This window comes from Kogia breviceps, chromosome 14 (assembly GCF_026419965.1).
Source record: "Kogia breviceps isolate mKogBre1 chromosome 14, mKogBre1 haplotype 1, whole genome shotgun sequence".
NCBI lineage: Eukaryota > Metazoa > Chordata > Mammalia > Artiodactyla > Physeteridae > Kogia > Kogia breviceps.
The window spans coordinates 71,245,079-71,259,498 of NC_081323.1; the positions used below are offsets into that span (position 1 = coordinate 71,245,079).

Genomic DNA, 14,420 nt, shown 5'->3' on the forward strand with positions numbered 1-14,420 from the left:
AACCTCTCTGAGGTAGTGAAAGGGAAGGGTTTGGAGAAGACCTCACCCAGTTTTATTTCGTTCTGTTTTGTTTTGGTTGGTTTTTTTTTTTTTTTCCACCCACCACAAATTCTTCTCTTCCCCTCTCATAGTGTGGGCGAAATGCTGAAAACTTCGACCGATTTTTCACCCGCCATCCACCAGTCCTAACACCTCCTGACCAGGAAGTCATCAGGAATATTGACCAATCAGAATTCGAAGGATTTTCCTTTGTTAACTCTGAATTTTTAAAACCTGAAGTCAAGAGCTAAGTAGATGTGTAGATTTCCGTCCTTCTTTTCTGTCATTCAAGCTCAACGGCTATTGTGGTGACATTTTTTTTTTTTTTTTTTTTTTTTGCAACGTTGCATCCATGTTTTATTTGCTGATGAAACTAGAGTGACCATGTTTCAGGACCCAAATGTCCTCAGGTAGTTTGGAGCATCTCTGTGAGATGGGATTATGCAGATGGCATTTGAAAATGTGGCTGCATAATTAGCACATTATCAAAGTCCTTTTAGCACTTATTTTCTCCAGCATGTCAACGAAGTAGATCCAGTGGGGACAGAACATGCCTGCTTTCTTTCCTTTTTTCCTGCGCTGCCATTTTCACACATTTTCCAATCCCAACCATCCAATCTAGATTTTTCCTGCCAAACGAGTGGATGATCGGATGCTAGCAGTATTCTTCCACTACTGGACTTGGAGCTTGGCTTGTATCCAAGTAGGTGGTTGCTTTGACTTAGAGGGAGTTTCCTCCATTCTGCCTGGTTTGGAGGCACTAGGAGCTTTGAAAAGAACAGGCTAAAAATAAAATTTTATTTGTTATTTTTTAAAACTCAAAGTTCAGAAGATTATCTAGGCCCTTTTAAAATTCCAAGAGTGTGCTTTGAGACAGTTGCAATCTAAGGGCACCTCAAGGAGTCATAAGGCAACCAACTTGGGTGCTACCTCAATGCTGTAAGCTCTGATTCCCTGTGTCCCCAATCACCTTCATCCCCAAACTACTTGAAAAGGGCATTTGGACCCCCTCCCTGAAAAGACATGGTCACTTTAGCAAGGTCCTGAAGGGCCATGGTTTTACATTATATTTCAAAGTTTATTTGCTTTGGGGTTTTATTTCTGTTGTTGTTCAAATGCAAAAAAAAAAAAAAAAATTACTCTTGTTACACATGCTTTGAAATATGTGTCCAAATGTTATTAACCACAATGACCTGCTTTGATTTACCAAGAAGACAGCTCTGGAGCCTGGCAGACCAGTGCCTGCCTAGATGGGATTTGTCTCGGTTTGTTGTTGGCTTCAGAAAGCTAATTAAGTGCTCTGAGAAAGACCATTTCTTGAAAGCATAGACAGTTGTATTCCTCACTTTGATGTTGTTTTGCAAGATGTTTGTGGAAATGTTCGTATCTGGATGTCTGTTATGTGCCATTTTTCTTCTAGCATCGAGATACAATAAAAAAAAAAAAAAAAAAAAAAAGCAAGAAAGAAGAAATACTATTGCAAGGAAAATGGCTCTCTTTGAAAAACATGGACCCAAACTACAAAATGGGGCCTCCTGAGGCTTCACGACAGAAAAAAACTAAACCCAGAACTTAATCTTGGCCCCAGTGTTTAGCTGGTCAGAGAGACTGGGACTCCTGGGGGCCTGTGATGGGGTGAGGTGAGCTGGAGAGGGGGCCCTCCAGCAGTATCGGAGCTCAAGGCCCACATTCCAACCAGAGGCAAGTTTAGGGTCCAGCTAGGAGCCGGGCTGGGGCTCTTGATTTTCTTGTCAAAACTGCTACTCCTCCCAGCTCACACTCAACCTTTCTAGCAAGGAGGTTTATGAGCCCCCAGAAGCCCAAGGAAACCCCTTGGGGGGAAGAGATCCCATTTCCATCTGAGCAGACGAGGACAGCAGGTGGTCCCCCATCCCTGCCTCCTGACCCCTGCCGCCCTCAGGCAGCCCTAATGTCAACTCTTGTCACAAGTCCAGTGATTTCTGGAAGTGCCAGGGCTTCTCAGAGACCATCAAGGGAACTTTAAAAACTTGATAAATGTCCTTGAAGTGAGACGTCTCATCTTTAAAAAAAACGTGATTTGATCTCCACTTCGGCCAAGCCCCGTGCTGTTCACTGTTTCTGCCTGCTCTAGTCTCCCTGCTGCGGGCTGTGGGACCAGCCCTGCTGCCCCCGTGGTGGTAGCAATCTAGACATCAGGGGAAGCATACATGAAGTCCTGGCTGACAAGCTCAGGTGGCGAGAGAAGGAGGGAAATCGGGGCACAACCTCCTCATTTTATGGTTGGGAAACCAGCATCTGGAGGGAGGAAGTGACTTGCCCGATGTCAGCCAGCTGGGATGCAAACCCAGTTCCCTGATTCTCGGTGCAGGCCTCTTTCTGCTCCGCGACTACCGTCTCTGAGCTGTGCCCACCAACAGACAAGTTATTTGAGGTCCTTCACCTGGCTGTTGGGGCACCAGGCCTTTCCTTGGATATGCTCTCAGGAAGATTAAAAATGATGGAGAAACATTGGCCCATCAATAAAAGATTACAGACAACTTTAGAGAACAGTGTAGCATGGATGGATGGATCGATAGAACTAGATAGATAGAGATAAATAGAAAGAATATACTGTGTGTGTATACACACACACACACACACACACACACACACTGCACTCTACATTTTCCAAATTGCTGCCATTATTTTTCAGAAGTTTAATAGTTTGCAGAAATAGGTACTCCAGCCAAAGTCTCTGTTCCCCTAACACACCGAGCTGAGGGTTGGTCAGGGAAGCCTTCTGTGAAAGAGATGGATCATTAGTCAGAATGCCTGCAGTTGCCTTTTCTATCAACATTTCAAGTGCGGAGGAGACTGAGAAACAGCTTTCAACATGTATAATCCCAGGGGAATACTTTGCAAGGGTATCGAAGAAGGAAGATTTTGAATTTATTTTTGCGACCATCCATGTAATTCCACCCTCCATTCATTCACCCAGCCAGCATTTACTGAGCACCGACTCTGAGCCAGGCTCTATTCTGGGTGCCAGGAGCATGGTGGGGAACCATGAAGATGCAATCCAAGAAGGCAGTCATTAAACAAGTAATTAAAAGCAGGATGTAATCTAGAGATAACTAGTCTCTGGGTTAATCAGTGAAGGCTTCTTTTAAGAAAGAAGAAGTCATCAAAAGTCTTTGGGGCTCTGCTTTCTGGAGATCACATTTGAGGCTAAAGGAGGAGATGCAGCAGTGCCCTCTTGACCCAGATTTGTGAGACAATCATATAGTGCAATGGTGGGGAAAGACGCAAGAGGGTAACTGGGGTGAGTTTCCTTCCAGAAGGCCAAAGGCACAGTCTCCATACTTGAACAGCTCACAGAATCACCAAGATTTGAGCAGAGATACCTGTATGGAGATGCTTGCTTGTATGGAGAGAGGGAACTGGTTTCAGAGCTCGATTCTGAGTCCTGAATCTCCCCTTTGGGGCTCATCACTCAGATTCCTGCAGGCATTACCTTTTCTGGCCCTCAGGGGGACACTGCCCCTGGCTCAGCCAGGGGCAGTTCTGGTTGAGTTCTTCAAAGAAGAACCACCTGGTTCTTCTAGATGAGACAGGCTGGTATTTTCCAAAGGAACTTAAATTAGAGGAGAAGTTTTAAAAAAGAAACGAAAAAGATAATCCAAAGGAACTGAAACAGTCCAGGTCAGCCATGGCTAGTTGTCTACCAGGATCTTAGAATCCCTCTTTTCATTTCTTGGACTTCTCACTAACCTGCTTCCCTTCTAAGAAAGCACGGGGCCATGGTCACAATGACCTTCTTGGGGAATTAATAGGAAGCCAGGGGAATCAGTAACCCTCCTTGGAGGAGTGAAACTATTCTCATGTGGCTTCAGATACTATCAACCCAGAAAGGAATTGTCCCAACAGAGAGGCCCATTCTTTCCCAACTGCTAGGGTAAAATTCAGGGGTATTTTCTATGAAGATCTGCCCATAATGGCCAGTCCTATTTAGACCATGTGAACGATGAAAGCATGAGTCATCACCAGAACAACACATGGGGAAGGGCCTTCAATATTGGGGCTGGTGGGAAGGGAACCTCTTCTGGATGCCCACAGGCAGGGAAGGTCACGGCGGGGGACCTGAAAGGAGGCAGCTGCCTGCTTCTAGCCCCAGATATACCCAGGGCCCACAGCCAGCCCTGGAGCTCTCAGATCTCGAAGGGACTTAACACACTTGTGTTCATATTGGGCCTCACAATGGACAGGGGCCCGTGTGAGAGACCCGTAGGATCAATGGGAACAAATTCCATTGTTTTGCTATAGAGTATGATCTCTAGCCCCGGGGGCAACTGTAAGTTGGAGAAAGCAAAGAGGCTCGTCTTTCATAAAGTCTTCATTCAACAAATAATTGTGGAAGGCCTGCCACGTGCCAAGTCTTGGCACTGGAAATATACAGACAAGGACCTTGACCTCCTGGAAAGAGGCAATAAATAATGACGACGGTTCCTGACAGCAGCCAGTGCAATGAAGACAATTAAAAAGATGCTAAAGTATGACTTGTGGGGTCCAGAGAGGGATGCCCAGGCAATATTAAAAATAAAGGCAAAGGTGGTGTGGAATTCAAGCTTTTCTCTGAACACCGCAAATAACACATTCAGTGCCTGGGACGACACTGGACAGGCTGACAGCAGGCAGGACAAGACGAAGCAGAATAGATGGGGCGTAGTAGGAGACGGTCCACTGTCCAGAAAACAGCTCCACCGGCATCTTCAGCCCACTCCCCTCTGGCCACACTTACTGAAGTGCATTCTTCATGCCCCCCTCACCCCTACACCCCTACACATACACCAGAAGAGTAATTGGGGCACTTCTTAGGGACATTTTACCTGTCTCGGGAGCAGCCAAAAAGAAGGCATTCTTGCGAGAAGTATTCTGCAAAGGGAAATGAATCCAGTAATGAGAAATCATTGTCAGTCAGTACCCTTTAGGGGTTAAACCTAAAGCATGGATGGCCATTGACCAAATTCTAGCAGATCAGTCAATCCTCACCGACCCCTCCCCTCTTTACAATCTGACACCACTCTGGCTTCAGCCAGGTAACCTGCCCGGTACCTGTGAAACCCATACGTTATCCGTGGTTGTCCTGCAATAAACCAGCCATCAAGCTTTCCCCTCAGTCAGAGAGGCTAAGATGAAGCGTAATTAGGGGCAGTGTGGTTGGGTAAAAATCGCTACCCCACTGTGCAGTCTTGGGCAAGTCACTTTACTTTCCTGTGCCTCAGTTTTCTCATATGTCAAGACACCAGGGACGAGAACCTCTACCTGCCCCTAGGTGGGTGGTAAGGATGGGGAGATCCTAGGCTGGTGAGTACCCTGAAGAGGTGAGAGCATCATCCAGATGTGAGATCTTGTTATGAGCCCGCGCTCTGACATTCCCTGGTGAAACTTGCCCCAAACTGCAGTTAGTAAACTGGGATTGATGACCACCCCCCCCCCCAAAAAAAAAAAGAAAATGCCAGACTAACTAGGAGAATAGAATGTTTTAAAGCTGCCCTTCCAGACTAGGAGTTTGTTGACTAGATGCATTGCTGTAAACATCCTTGGAAGAAACTCTGGCTGTTGAAGACCCCAATTCTAGTCTGTGGGTGGATTTCTGAGCACCCCTTCAAAGCCTAGATCGCACCAGGGAATGTGGGGTGGATAGTGATCTGTTCCTTTCACTGAGCAGTAATCTGATGTCTCCATTTTGCCACTCTGCCTTCTGGGAAGCCGAGTGGTCGTGTGGCTCTGCTCCTCTTTAAAGAGAAAAGCCTCCTAGCCACAGGGGGCGCTCTTGGATCGTTTCCTCCTGGACTCTCTACTGCATGACTAATTCTATGACATCACACTGGTCAGAGGTAGTTTCCAACTCAATTCATCTCAAAGCCAAGGAAAACAACATACACACACACACACACACACACACACACACACACACACACACACACACACACCTCACTTTCTGGCAATCCTTAAAAGAAAGTCAAGTTCTCATTTCCTTTCTTAGAAAATTTCCACCAAGTTTTCTTTCCTGAAGCCAACATACAATGTGAAATGAAAGCCAGGGGATAGTATCTCAATGCAGCTGCTAAACCCTGTCAGCACAGGGCTCCTCCTGACTCTGCCCATGAGACGTCATCAGCTTCCCAGTAACTGGCACGTCTTGGTCACGTTTCCTTCTTCTTATGCTGTGTTAATGTGTTTGCTTTCCATTTGGCAGAGAGACAAGCGAGACGCCTCCAATTTCGACAAAGAGTTCACCAGACAGCCTGTGGAACTCACGCCTACTGATAAACTCTTCATCATGAACTTGGACCAAAATGAATTTGCTGGCTTCTCCTATACTAACCCAGAGTTTGTCATTAATGTGTAGGTGAATGCAAACTCCATTGTAAGCCTGGAGTATAAGACTTCAGGGCAAGTGTATGTATCTATTCTAGTCTTCCAGGATTCATGGTGCATATGCTGGCATTCCACACGTGGAGAGCTTGTCTTAGAGGGCTTTTCTTTGTATGTGTAGCTTGCTAGTTTGTTTTCTACATCTGAAAATGTTTAGTTTAGTAGAGTAAGCGCTTTATCCAATTATAGAGGTACAATTTTCCAAACTTCCAGAAACTCATCAAATGAACAGACGATATCAGAACTACTGTGTCTGATACCAAAATGCTTCAGCATTTGTAATTTTTAAAGTCAGAAGCTAATGTTCCTGGTAAAAGTTTTTACAGTTATTCTATAATATCCCCCTTGAATGCTAAGCATGACTGGTATTTTTAAATTGTGAGTAAGCTTTGCAGTTACTGTGAACTATTGTCTCTTGGAGGAAATTTTTTGTTTAAGAATTGATATGATTAAACTGAGTTAATATATGCAAACTCTTGTTTACATGTCTGCTTTTAAATAGAGTCTGGCGCAGAGGTTACAAACTGGAGAGCCATAGGCTGATGCGTAGATGAACTTCATTTCACTTGCACAGAATTTCATTTAATTGAAATCATTGTCAACATTAAAAAATGGAATTTTAATGTAAATTTCTAGACTTTCAGATTCACTTTTTAAAAAATCAGAAGACTGGCAGCATTGGGCCTACATTTCCATGTGGAAATAATTCAACAGAACTGAAAAATGGCTATCTCCGTTAAAAGCAGTACATCCTCTTATTTTACCACAGTCTCCACCCCCCCCCCCTATTGTACTATGCTCTCATCCACTTCTCTGGATTCTTTAGCCATTTGAGATTGAGACCTCTGCCATTTGCAAGTCACAGGCTTAATGACCTTCATATTTTCCTGTGCCTGTAATCAGGGTATCTGCTCAGTCATCCATTTGAGTGGTTTGTGTGTATTAAATCCTCAAGCACAAAGTACAGGACATAATTTCATTGCAGCCATGACAAAAGTCAGCAAGGAGACTGGAGTCAGGACAGAGAGAACCCTTCCATGGTCTATGAGGATATCACTCATATTTGTAAAACTACTTACCTTTTACTATTTTCTCCTAAGTTAGTATCTGCAACAGACAAAACAAAACAAACAGGGGTTTGCCCTTTTCTCAACAGCCGTACTTGTCCAAGGAGGTCAGAAGAGGAAGGGAAAATAAGGGCGATCACTGCTAAAAGCTGTTGGCATGATAAGGAGCCCCATTCTCTCTGAGATCAGAGTGTCATGTTACTGAATCACTGGGTGTGAGCCTGACACCTTCTCTGAATGAAATCCTGCTTCTCTTTTCTTTTTGAAAGATGTAGTAGTCCAGTCGGTAACACATGGCTTTGTAGCTGCTAATGCCATAGGGTAGCAGAAGAGAGCAATTCTGTCACACCAAGTACATCCTGACTCCATAGAATTTATTCATCTCCTCCCTCCTTGGAAGACCCCCAGGAAATGGGCATTGGGCAGATACAGTGAAGCCACTGATCCTAGTGTACTCTGCAGAATTTTAGAAACTCTGCCAGTTAAAACTGGGTAAAGCCAACTTAAAAGAAGCAACTGTGTATTCAGTGCATCACATTTAGAAAACAAAAATACGTGGATTTCTTTAGATGTGTGATGGCATGTTCCATTTAAGATGATATTAAAGAAGAGGTTGCTATTGTTACTTCTGATTCCTCCCTTTTTCATGCAAGCCCCACATATTTTCTCCCTCTTCTGGATGTAAACCAGTTTCATTTCATAAATATTGAGCACCGGCTCTGAGCCAGGCATAGTTCTAGGTGCTGGGCGTGTAGAGACCAACAAGATAATTCAGGACTTTCCACTCATAGGCACAAGAAGCCTGCAGAAGTCCCAGCCACTTATCTTCCTGGGATCATGTCCAGTGATATAGAGTGGGAGCTCCTGTAAGAGCCCTGTAGTTTCCTCTGACTGGCTCAGCCTGGTCCCATGTACACCCCTGAACCAAGCACTGTATCTGGGGTGGAGAGGAATGGTGGGTGAGGCACTTTGATTGGCCAGACCTAAGTTGTATTAGTTATCTACTGCTGTGTAACAAATTATTCTAAAACTTTGAAACAACAAACATTTATTACCTCTCAGTGTCTGTGGGCAGGAATCTGGGTGGTGTGGCTCCATTGGTTTAATGCCTCTCATAAGGCAGCAGTCAGGCTGTTGGCCAGGGTTGCAGTCACACATGAAGGCTCGACTGGGGGAGGTGGGATTCACTTCAAGTTTAATCACATGGTGTTGGCAGCCTCAGTTCCTAGCAAGGTAGGTATCTCCATAGAAATGTCTTTGGACACGGCTTCCCTGGGGGAAAATGAATCAATTGAGAGCGTCTAATCTGGAAGCCATCTAATCTCAGTAGCAACCTGGTCTCAGAAGTGACATCCCATCATATTACTGTTTTCTGTTCTTTAGAAGCAAGTCAGTAAATCCAGCCCATACTCAAAGGGAGGGAATTATTCAAGGTGAGAGTTCCAGGAAGTGGGGGCCTCTAGGTGTCACCTTGGAGACTGCTTACTACATACATCAGGAGCTGCACCTCTGGAGCTAGGGGTAGAATGCCACTCAAACCACATTAACTGAGACTGGGTAAGGGACCACGCTCTGAATAAAAATCGGAAGCTCTTCTCAGAACAAGGGGAATGTATGTTGAGGAAGCAAACCACAATGGTGGGTTCTCTGAGGATGGGAATTTGGGGTTACACCAGAGATTCCTTAAGGCTGAGAGACAGGTCAATACTGAGAAGCAATTAAAGGAATGACTCACTTGTCATTGCATTTGATCCACAGAGTCCTCATCGTTTCATTGCCAAGTTCACCACCAAAGGCAAGAGCCCAAATTTGACGTTCAGAGGAATTATAGTCCTTTGCCTTCAGGGACTCAAAATCCACCAAGGAGATGTGTTGGTAGAAACATACACATAAGTCTACATCAGTTATTTAATACTGAGTAACAAGAACTTCAAAACTTAGTGTCTTTTAAAAACAAACATTCCTTTAACTCACAACGATTTTTCTGGTTTGGCCATCCCAGCTTCTCTGATGGACTTGCCTGTGTATTCTCAGTCACCTGGAAGGGCAGCTGGTGACTGGATGGTGTAGGATGGCCTCATTCACATGTACAGAGTTTGCAAAACTGACTGGTCTAGGGAAGGCTCAGCTGGGATGGTGTGGTTTTACTCCATGTGCTCTATTACATTCCAGCAGGCTACAGCATAGGCTTCCTCGTGTGGTGGTTTTAAGGACTACGAACAGCAGCAGTGGGAAGCAAACCCCAGTGCACGAGCACTTTTCAAACCTCAGCTTATGTCACGGTTGCCGCATTCCCATAAGAGAAATTCAAGAGGTGGAGAAATGGACTCTACTTTTGGATGGGAGGCACTATAAAAACACATTGCAAAGGCAAATGGACAGAGAGATGGAAAAATGTGTGACCAACTTTGTATCTACCATGGAGTCCAACAAGGGCACCATTCGTGAACTTAGGGGACATCAAAGAAATAAAACAGTTGGGAAAGAAACTTCCAGGAACATCCTGGGCTGCCCCATGGTCAGGCCTCGTAGATCACCAGAAGTCAGTCACCCTACTTGTCTCTTCAATCTCAACATACAAAGATACGGTGCTAAAGTTCAGGCTTGCCAGTGGGATAACAAGAGTCAACTTGAGAGCTGGTGCTATAGGTTCTTCAAACCAATGAAGATAAAGTTCTGAAATCCTCACCTGTTACACCTGCCATGGTTCTCTTTCTCACCACACATAGAAGCTGAGATGCTGGAGAAGCCAGGGAGGAATGAAAAGCAAAATAAATAATAACCAAATCTGGGACACCCAATCCAGTACTACCTATCAATATCTGGTTCTAAAAGCCCGAAAGCCAAATAGCTGAGGTCCTATATCTTTCCTGATTTTGATTTGGAACTGCTTTGACCTACATGAAATTCTGCTACTCATCACTTCCTAGGCAAGCAATGGTGGCTCCAAAAGTGAATCCTGAGTTCCCAAAACAATAAAGGTTTGCACTTTAGACTTCTTGCCCAAATGACTGAGCCACACTCCCTCCACTATGGATTTTGTCCCACAGAATGCTAGTTTCCCTGGCATATGGACTGTTGATATGAGGCCAGATGTCAGGGTTGAGATTACAATGGTGTTTAAACAAAAGATGCAAGAACATTCAATTCTGTTTTCAACTAGTCACTCTTCCTCACGAGGTGCAAGAAGGAAATAAATGCATAGAGGACAGTGCCTAGTAAATGAAAAGATCAATATTTGAAGATTTGACTTTATATGGGATCCTAACCCCAAGGTGGGTTGGATTGCATGGAGAGTTCCTAGATATCGTGTGAGTTATATTACTTATCTATCACTGTTAACAAGTTACCCCAAAATTTAGCAGCTTAAAACAAGACATATTAGCTCCCAATTTCTGTGGGTTGGGAGTCCAGGTACAGTTTAGCTGGGTCTTCTGCTCCAGAGCGCCTTATAAGCTTCAATCGAGGTATTGACAGGGGCCGTGGTCTTACCTGAAGGTTCAACTAGGGAAGCATCCACTTCTAAGCTTGCTTACATTGTTGTTGGCAGGATTCAGTTGCTTGTGAGCTATTGGACTGAGAACCTCAGTTCCTCACTGGCCCTTGGCTGGAGGCCGCCCTCAGTTGCTTGCCATTTGGGTCTTTCCAAAATGTCGGCTTGCTTCATCAAAGTGTACAAGCTAAGAAGGCAATATAGTGAGAATACCAGTAAGCGGGAAGTGCCATTCTTTTGTAAATGAATCACATGAGTGATTCACACGTCACTAGGTCCAGCCCACACTTAAGGAGAAGGGATCACACAAGGGCACAAATAAGTGAGGCAGAGACCCCAGGGAGTCATAGCAGAAGCTCCCTGCCACATAGGTGTAAAGGGTACCCTCTAGGAGATATAATATGGGATGGGATATGGGAGACAGAGGGCGGTCTCAACACTGTGTTCAATGAATGTGCTCAGTCTTGATCAACCAGATCAACCGCGTCCTCAGAGGTGAAGTGAAGGTGGGGAGGAGGCACTGTGATCTTCCCTTTTCTGACTGGGAGTTTCTGGGCTGGTGTGGGTGGCCAAACTGACACCATTTATCCGAATGGAAGTTACTTTTTTCTTGCATCAAAAGATTTGAGCTTCTCCTAAATAGAACATTAATCAGCATTTATTTAATCGCACAAGATTGAAGGGCCCTTGGTCTCAAAACAGAGGAGTTTCCTTGAACCCCCCCTAAACACAAGCAGCGTTAGATTCATATCTCTGCCCTAGCTAGGCAGCAGAAAGCTGAAAGGAACCATGGGACTTTAGTTGAGGAGCCCCCAAGGATATTTGACCCCAAGATCAGTGTCAGGAAATTCTACTAGTTGTAAGTGAACAGAGCCCAGGGGCGGGCTTACAGGGAAAGAAGGTGAAAATATTTTAAAATGATGTAAAGGGGGAGGAAACTCTGATTGAAGAGAGGAGCAAGCAGAAAAAGCCTCCAGATCCCATCTTCCTCATTATTATGCTACAAAGACTGAAACTGTGTCAGGCAGCCCATGACTGCACCAAGAAATCATTAGACCTGAATATGATTGAATATATTTCATTCATTCATTCATTCAGTCTCTCTTTAGGACTAATGTCTATTCCAGATGGGGAACCAAACATGGGCCCTCTTCTCATGCAGCTGATGTGCTGAGAGGGATACATATTAAATACAGTGAATAACATTACAGATAGCAATACGTGCTATGAAGAAAACAAAGCAGAGTGGTGGGTAGAGACTGGCAGGGATGGGGACGGATGGGTCATCAGCTACTCAACCCAAACGCTCAAGGAAGACCTCCTTGAGAAGGTGCTAGTTCAAGGTCAGTGATAAGGAGCCAGAGCAAAGCATTCCAGACAGTAGGGACAGCAAGTTCCAGAGCGTGAGACCTGGGCTCCCAAAGACCAGGAAGTAGCCCATGTCACTGGAGAAAGGCAAGACTCGGCAAAGTGGGGAGGTGAAGCCAGAGAGCGGAGCAAGGGCCAGATCTTGAAGGCATTTGTAGACCTTGATGGGAAGTTTGACTTTATTCTAAGTTCAGTGAGAATCCCCTGGACACTGTATTACTTTCCTGTTGCTGCTGTAACTAATTGTCACAAGCTGTGTGGCTTAAAACAACACAAATAGGGCTTCCCTGGTGGCGCAGTGGTTGAGAGTCCGCCTGCCGATGCAGGGGACACGGGTTCGTGTCTCGGTCCGGGAAGATCCCACATGCCGCGGGGCGGCTGGGCCCGTGAGCCATGGTCGTGGAGCCTGTGCTCCGCAACGGGAGAGGCCACAACAGTGAGAGGCCCGCGTACCAAAAAAAAAGAAAAACAAACAAACAAACAACACAAATATATTCTCTTGTCGTTCTGGATGTCAGAAGTCAAAAATCAGTCTCCCTGGTCTAAAGTCCAGTTGTCCACAGAGCTGGTTCCTTCTGGAGGCTCTAGGGGGAGAATCTATTTCCTCGCCTTTTCCACCTTCAGGAGTCCTCCTGGGTTCCTTGGCTCGTGGATCTCTGTCATCTTCAAAGCACATCACTACATCCTCTGCTTCTGTCGTCCTGTCTTTTTTACCTGTGACTCTCCTGCCTTCCTCGTGATTACATTGGGCCCATCCAGATAATTCAGGATAATCTCCCCATCTCATGATCTTCAGCACACGTGCAAATCTCTTTTGCCACGTAAGGTAATATATCTATAGGTTTCAGGGATTAGGAGGGGACACCTTTAGAGGGCCTTTATTCTGTCTCCCGCAGAGACATGAAGCACGGGCTGACGTGATCTGATTTACCTTAGAGAACATGGTTTTGTAAGGGTGAGAGGGAGAAAGGAAGCTCAACGGAGACAATTGCAGTAGTGCAGGGGGAAGCAGAGGTGCCGGACCGCTGTGGTCCTCATAGAGATGAAAGAGAAAAACACAGAGGAGGACTATCTAGCCAAACAGGTGTGCTGACTCCCAGCTGAATATGCTCAACCAGCCCGGCTTCAGTTGCTTTAGAGAACTCTTGGGTCTGTGTGGCTTTTCGGAAGGGAAGAGGCCTGGACTGGAAGGGAGTGAAACACCCGGATTACCAGGGTGGGCCCTAAATGCCATCACAAGTATCTTTACAAAAGAGACACAAAGGGCAGTAACACATACACACAGAGAAGGCGGCATGAAGAAGGAACAGAGAAGGATGCGACCGCAAGCCAAGGAATGTCGACAGCTGCTGGAAGCTAGAAGAGGTGAGGAATGGGTTCTCCCCCGGGGCCTCCAGAGAGAGTGAGACCGTGCCAACACCTTGATTTTGGCCTCCAGAACCATGAAAGGATCAATTTCTGTTGTTTTAACCCATCCAGTTTTGGTCATTTGTTACAGCATCTCTAAGAAACTAATACACCTGGTGTGGACAAGATCATAGTGTAGAGTTTGACTCAATGACTGATAAATGGGCCAAACGGGAATTCTGAAACAAACCCTTCCAATGTGGGCGTGCCACCAGGCAAGTGACGTCGGAGATGGAATCTCAGTCCCAATCATCCCAGGAAACAAGATGAGAAGAAACTATTGTCACTCTGACAGTCAGGGGACCCTGATGACTTTAAACCCCTTCCCCCTTGGTGCTGCCCTCACCAGCTGAAACCGGGAGCAAGAACCCCGTCTGTGGTGCAGCCCTTCTGCGGGACCCCTGAAGACAGCCAGCCATTGCTTTGTATTGTTCAGGCCTGTGGACAACTTGTCCCCCCCTCACAGTACACCCACTTGGGGTCGGCTCAAATGCCTCTGTGTCTGGCGCTGCAGAGAGCGGTGGAAAGCTACAGAGAATGGACAAAACTCACAGACCATCTGTTCACCTTCTGTGTTTTGCAAATTTATTTTCAAAGTTAAGCATTTGATAGCAGTTGTCAGGCATTATCTCAAAAGCTACCACTTG

The 14,420-nt window shown here is 45.5% G+C and overlaps 1 protein-coding gene across 4 annotated transcripts in view; it reads left to right on the forward strand.

Moving 5' to 3' along the window:
* The window catches only part of PRKCB (protein kinase C beta), a 310,378-nt gene extending 303,467 nt beyond the window's left edge, over positions 1-6,911 (forward strand). For 2 of the 4 annotated variants that reach the window (XM_067013684.1, XM_067013685.1), the window contains one exon: positions 132-1,495. In XM_067013684.1, coding sequence (XP_066869785.1) covers positions 132-290 — 159 coding nt within the window. In that variant the 3' untranslated portion in view covers positions 291-1,495. Of the gene's footprint in view, positions 1-131; positions 1,496-6,259 lie in introns of those variants that run through there. The other 2 variants (XM_067013683.1, XM_067013686.1) reach the window with 1 other exon arrangement.
* The last annotated feature ends 7,509 nt before the right edge of the window (positions 6,912-14,420 follow it).